The 6,967-nt window shown below is 40.6% G+C and overlaps 2 protein-coding genes across 2 annotated transcripts; both read left to right on the forward strand.

The window, feature by feature from the left end:
• Positions 1-2,511: 2,511 nt before the first annotated feature.
• Positions 2,512-4,652, forward strand: LOC145969868 (uncharacterized). The gene is made up of 3 exons (XM_083096163.1): positions 2,512-3,991; positions 4,083-4,391; positions 4,643-4,652. Exons 1-3 carry the CDS (start codon positions 2,868-2,870, stop codon positions 4,650-4,652), a joined length of 1,443 nt encoding a protein of 480 aa, XP_082952289.1. The 5' UTR covers positions 2,512-2,867.
• Positions 4,653-6,066: 1,414 nt separating this feature from the next.
• LOC145970852 (uncharacterized) lies at positions 6,067-6,678 on the forward strand. Its single transcript, XM_083097856.1, has one exon. It carries the CDS (start codon positions 6,067-6,069, stop codon positions 6,640-6,642), a length of 576 nt encoding a protein of 191 aa, XP_082953982.1. The 3' UTR covers positions 6,643-6,678.
• The last annotated feature ends 289 nt before the right edge of the window (positions 6,679-6,967 follow it).

The raw sequence follows: 6,967 nt of genomic DNA on the forward strand, positions 1-6,967 counted from the left end.
GATAGTGTTGATAGCGGTTATACGTATGTCAATATAATGCTAAATATACGATGGATGTTCGAAAACCATAAAAAGTATTCCGGTTCGAAAATTCGTATAGAAAAATCAGCTTTAGCATAATTCGAGAATTCGAATATAACGGGCGTCAAGAATCTTCTCGAGCTTTCGATCCTTCAGAAAAACGCGGCCGTTCCTGTTATCTCGCGTTTTTTCATCGATCAAGAAATGTTGGTAATAAACATTCTCAATAACATTGTCAACCGTCGACAAAATCAGCGTAGCGTATGGGCATGCGCGCCCATACGTCACGATCAGCTGATTGCCAATCAGCTGACAGAAAAAGATTGCGCGAGTAGGTATACAAGGCGGGTTCTAACGCAGGTCCTCTCAGGGGGGGTGAGGCGCGAGGGGATCTCAGCGGCGCGGGGGAATGACGTCACGCGGGACGGAGGGGATTTCGTAGGCGCGGGGGCTGCGGGGCGGGGCGGGGGACGCTTGTGTTGGATGTTTTATGACAAGTATAAACAATCATAAACCGATGTTCGGCTGCTTTGTACCCTTGCAGCGCGTGTGAGAGAGAACGATAATATCGCGTGCGAAAAAAATGCGTACGAGAGAGAACGATAGCGAGACTTATAATTAGCGCAAAGAATGGGAAAAGGGTAGTGCAAGGGAGAGGTGCGTAAATAATTATACATTTTTCTTTTTGAAATATAATTTCGGTGGCGCGGGGAATGACGTCACGCGGGACGGAGGGGATTTCGTAGGCGCGGTGGCTGCGGGGCGGGGCGGGGGACGCTTGTGTTGGATGTTTTATGACAAGTATAAACAATCATAAACCGATGTCCGGTTGATAAACAACGGTATTTGAAGAGGATTGGATATTGAATTATTTTCCATATTTTTTCTAGGAAGAATTGCAACGTATCAGCACCGATGTTCGGCTGCTTTGTACCCTTGCCGCGCGTGTGAGAGAGAACGATAATATCGCGTGCGAAAAGAACGCGTACGAGAGAGAACGATAGCGAGACTTATAATTAATGCGAGAGCACGCAAAGGATTGGAGCGCAAGGGAAAGGCGTGTAAATAATCGCAATTTTTTTGAAATATAAATTTATTTAAAAATGTGTATGAGTATTACAAATTGTGTGTGTGTGTGTGTGTGTGTGTGTGTGTGTGTGTGTGTACTTAATATTAAAATTATATAAAATTTAAAAATTAATAAAATATAGGAGGAAAAAAAAAAGATGAATATAAAATAATGCGGACGGTGCGCCGGGCTGTAAGGGAGAGGCAGCTCCTGAAACAGGAAAAACGCTACATTAATTTTATCTTAATTAAAATAAAAAAAATAATAATTTATTTTAAGATACTTTTGATATATAATAAATTGTAAGTTACTTACAATGTTATCCATGATCCATTTATTTAATTTGTGCAAATAGGGCACATGTTGCAGGCCAATATTTGATTCAAACATTTTCTGCACCCTGTGCATGACATACTCGAATTTTCCAAATGAACATAAGCTATGGTTCTATGTTCTCGAACAGCACTAGTTTCTTCAAACTGATACGGTACACTTAGAAAGCATTCGATACAATATTTCGATCCATTTTCCATGTAGTAATAGGAAATACAACATATCTTTGTTGCTTCGTTGTATGTCATTATTTCAGGTATGCTTAAATCTCGCTGTTTCTTTTGTAACCGTTCATCAAGAATATCGACACTATTGTCACTATCATAATCACTGTCCTTCGCCAAGGGTTCTATATCAGATTCATCATCTTCCATCTCTCTCCTCTCTCTCTCCTCTCTCTCTATCTCCATCCTCTCCGCCACAGCTGGATCCATCCAATCATCGTAATCATCATCCGTATCGTCGTCGATGATAATTACGTTTTCTTCAGCCATTGCACAAGACCACCGAAACACAGAAGAGCAACGAAAGAAATGACACTCTAGTGCAGCAGACTCCTCTTCATTATATATATTTTTTAACATAAACAATATAAACGCGGGGGAATGACGTCACGCGGGACGGAGGGGATTTCGTAGGCGCGGGGGCTGCGGGGCGGGGTGGGGGACGCTTGGGGATGTGTTGGATGTTTTATGACGAGTATAAACAATCATAAACCGATGTCCAGATGGTAAACAGCGGTATTTGAAGAGGATTGAATATTAGGGCCAGAATTATTTTCCATATTTTTTCTAGGAAGAATTGCAACGTATCAGCGCCGATATTCGGCTGCTTTGTGCCCTTGCCGCGCGTGAGAGAGAACGAATTCTTTCTGAGATGTAAATAAATGATTATTATGATACACCACTTATTTATTTTACACAAAGATGAAAAGGTTTAGACGAAATACAGGGAGGATTGAAGCGCATCAAGTCACAGTACATGATTTGAACGCGCATCGACACGTCGCGTCGGTATAGTAAAAGTATAGTCAAAAAGTATAGTGTTCTGTCAGTGTTGTGGGATTATATATATATATATATAAAAATGGAAGACGAAGATCACGCGTTGTCATCTGACAGTGACTGCATTAGTGACTGCAGTGAGAACTCCACGGAATTCAGAGAGAAAATAGTGTCTGTTGCGGAAATTAATGCTTTAAACGCACGTAGTACAAAATTTTGTATCATATACAGTTATTATTCCACGGGTGGTGCTCTAGCTGTATGTCCTTCGTGTATGATTGCATTGCAAGGCGTGGATAGCCAAATGATGTATGCTATTAGAAAACATAAAATTGAGACACTTAATGCGATGGATGGCCGATTTTGTTCAAGGTGTAGCGAGCCGTTGTATATAAGATTTCCATGCAATATGTGCCCAATTTGCACTCAGTGAAAAAAAAATGGAAAATATCGAACAGACTGAACGCGACCTGGTGGAGCGATCCAACCAAATTGCCACCTTGGGCGAATATTTTGCATGGCTACAACGATGCAACGAGTACATCGAGTCGCTGGAAGAGCAAAGTCGGATCAAACGACTACGATTATCGATCGGGAATCGACAATCATTGATTGCTCGGATCGCGCGACTCGAAGGTGCAAAGACTCGATTGCAGAGACAGTTTATGCCCAGTGGTGGTAATTACAGTGGCGACAATAACGCGGGTGCCGGATGTAGCGCGCATCAAAATGAACTTGTGTGGCGCGAGATTGATACCGCGTTCGATAACCGTATTCTGACCGGTGCTGTGATTAACGCAAACCATATCGAACCTCGTCAATTTCTCGATGACGCCAAAGACATTGTGATAGAACATGTGCAGGACGTTATAAGAAGACACAACAGTGTAAAAGTGAACACTATATTCAATGGTGAATTTGTGTCGGGTGATAAGCGCGCAAATAAAAGTACCAATACGAGAAACTGTGAACTCTTTCACACATCCGATTTACACGAGTGGTACGAGCGTCGCGTTATCGAACCCACTCTAGCATCGCTGGAAGAATTTCAGGAACGCGATAGTGGCTGGGCATTGTCACGAATACAGAATTTAACTGTAAATATAAATAAGTATAATCCTATGCGCGCGGGATGCCATATAAAATTGTCGCGGGAGATTATGATGAAGAGAGCAGTGATTAACGTACAATCAAAAGACAATGCGTGTTTCGCGTGGGCAGTGGTCGCCGCTCTATATCCCGCTGAAAGAGACACGAATCGGGAATCTTCATATCCCCACTATACAACGGTGTTAAATGTACAAAATATTGAGTTTCCGATGACGTTGAACCAACTAAAAAAGTTTGAACTTGTCAACGATATTTCGATCAACGTCTACAGCATCGAAGAGAAGAACAGCATTGTTCCGATACGTCTTTCGCAGCAGAAGCGGGACAAGCATGTCAACTTGTTGTACGTGGAAGACGGTAACAATGTCGGACATTTCGCATGGATCAAGAACTTATCCCGGCTCGTGAGCTCGCAACTGAGCAAACACAAGAATCAAAAATATATCTGCGATCGGTGTGTATAATTTGAATAATTTATGTAATTATAAAATATAATGCATTGCATAAATCTTTAATTTTTTAAAAATTTTTATTTTCTTTTATAGATGCATGCATTACTTTGGTTCGGACGACAAGTTGCAGTTACATACGGTAGACTGCGGAAAAATAAACGACTGCGCTATCCGGTTACCGAGCGATAAGGACAAGTGGTTATCGTTCAACAATTACAACAGGAAAGAGCAGCTTCCATTCATCGTGTACGCCGACTTGGAATGCGTTCTGGCCAAGATGGAGGAAGAGAAGAATATGTGCCAGCACCATCAAGTATTTAGCATAGCATATTATATACATTGCTCGTACAACGACTCATTATCCGCATATCATTCGCGCCGCAGTACCGATTGTATAGCATGGTTCGTCGAGCAACTTAAAATGTTAGCATTTCGTGTAAAAAATATTTTAACTACTAATGTCCCTATGGTAGATTTAACATTTGAAGAGTGTGAAAAATTTAATAACGCTACTCAATGTCATATATGCGAAAAACCGTTCGCGCAAGACGATACACGCGTACGCGATCATTGCCATTTGACTGGACGGTACAGAGGTCCCGCGCATTCAAATTGTAATTTAAATTATAAAGAGTCTTTTGGTATTCCGATAGTGTTTCATAATTTATCCGGTTATGATTCGCATTTCATTATCGAGGAAATAGCCACAGCGTTCGAAGGGAGAGTCGAGTTACTTCCAATAACGAAAGAGAAATATATATCGTTTACCAAAAACGTCGATCTTAAGGAAGAAAAACCAAAAAATCAAGTAAAATTACGCTTCATCGATTCATTCAAATTTCTTACGGCAAGTCTCGACAAATTAGCATCTTATCTAGATAAAGATAAACTGGATATTTTAAAATCAGAATTTCAAAATTTATCGAGTGAAAATTTCAAATTATTAACACGAAAAGGTGTGTTTCCATACGAATACATCGATTCCGTTGACAAGTTGCAAGATACATGTTTACCACCGCGCGAATCATTTTACAGTTCCTTAACCGGTGAAACTATATCCGAGAGCGATTACGCGCACGCCGAGAACATCTGGACGCGATTCTCCATTCGAACGCTAGGCGAGTATAGCGATTTATATCTTAAAATCGATGTCTTGTTATTAGCCGATATTATTGAAAACTTTCGCGAGAAATGTATCGAAAGTTACGGACTCGACCCTGCGTATTATTATATTCTTCCCGGATACACGTGGGACGCCATGTTGAAGCATACAAAGATTACGTTCGAATTGCTTACCAATATCGACATGGTCGTGTTTATCGAACGCGGTATAAGCGGTGGTCTGAGTCAGTGTTCTAACAGATACGCGCGCGCTAATAACAAGTACATGCAACAATCGTACGATCCATCGAAACCATTGTCGTATTTGATGTATTTCGATGTAAATAATTTATACGGATGGGCAATGTGTCAACCGTTGCCCTATGCCGATTTTCGATGGGTCGATGACGTGTCGAATTTTGACGTAGCATCGATCGCGTTAGATTCGCCTACGGGTTATATCCTCGAAGTCGATCTCGAGTACCCGCAACATCTTCACGATACGCACACTGACCTTCCGTTTTGTCCGACACGCGACAAGCCGCCCGGCAAGCGGCAAGACAAACTCCTCGCAACATTATACGATAAGAAGCGTTACGTGATACACTACCGTAATCTACAGCAATGTACGCGACACGGCCTTCGCGTTACAAAAATACATCGAATTTTACAGTTTTCACAATCTCCGTGGCTTCGCAGTTATATCGAATTAAATACACAGTTTAGAACACTCGCGAAAAATGATTTTGAAAAAAATTTATATAAACTGATGAATAACGCGGTATTTGGCAAGACGATGGAAAATGTGCGTAATCGTGTCGACGTAAAATTATTAACAAAGTGGGACGGACGATACGGCGCAGAAGCAATGATAGCGAAACCAAATTTCCATAGTCGAAGTATTTTTTCGGAGAATCTCGTTGCCATAGAGTTACGCAAACTAGAAGTAAGATTTTATACACCAATCTATGTCGGCATGTGCATACTAGACATTTCTAAAACGTGCTTGTACGAATTTCACCACGAGTACATGTTTCCTCTGTATCGCGACAAATGCCGAGTAATGTACACCGACACAGATAGTCTAATATATCACATCGAATGCGTCGATGTATATGAAAACATGAAGCGCGATATCAACCGATTTGATACGAGCGATTATCCAATTGATAACGCGTACGGTATACCGCTCGTAAATAAAAAGGTACCGGGTCTAATGAAGGATGAAAATAACGGTGCCATAATGACCGAATTTGCCGGGCTCAGAGCAAAAATGTATGCGTTACGAGTCGATGGGAAAAAGGATACGAAGAAAGTTAAAGGTGTCAAGAGCAACGTTGTCGCGAGAACGATAACGTTTGACGATTACACACGGTGTTTGAAAGAAGAAATTGAAATGACGCGCCAGCAGTCGTGTATAAGATCGAAATTGCACCAAGTATACACAATCCGCGAGACAAAAATTGCTCTGAGTCCGTACGATGACAAGCGGTATATCGTACCCGAAACCACCGATACGCTACCGTGGGGGCATTATAAGATACCATTGTAAAATGTGTGTGAAAGAAATATTAATAAAGATTTTTGTATTTTTATATTTCATATATTTTTGTAATGCATATCTCATACATCTTATATTAAAAAATACATGTACTATCGCAAGGAATATTGATAAGGATTTATATATATATTTTCATTTTTCAAATATTATATATGTTATACACATATATTTTTTCCAGAAAATTAAAAATAAACACTGTATGAATTAAATCACATTGTCTTTATGTATCCAAGAATTGTGCGAATTGTCAAATCCCAACCATTTCACGTAAACCTCGTCACCCCTCCTACGCAGTACTTTCTCCACGAGATACACG

The sequence above is a fragment of the Camponotus vicinus genome, unplaced genomic scaffold (genome assembly GCF_025532165.1).
Source record: "Camponotus vicinus isolate PSW18456_S1 unplaced genomic scaffold, iyCamVici1.0 SCAF_4, whole genome shotgun sequence".
NCBI lineage: Eukaryota > Metazoa > Arthropoda > Insecta > Hymenoptera > Formicidae > Camponotus > Camponotus vicinus.

Excerpts from the sequence above, each read along its gene's own strand:
- LOC145969868 (XM_083096163.1), top strand. The coding sequence starts at position 2,868 with ATGGAAAATATCGAACAGACTGAACGCGACCTGGTGGAGCGATCCAAC. Across the intron at positions 3,992-4,082 it reads CAAAAATATATCTGCGATCG|ATGCATGCATTACTTTGGTT; the intron begins GTGTGTATAATT and ends TTTCTTTTATAG.
- LOC145970852 (XM_083097856.1), top strand. The coding sequence starts at position 6,067 with ATGTGCATACTAGACATTTCTAAAACGTGCTTGTACGAATTTCACCAC.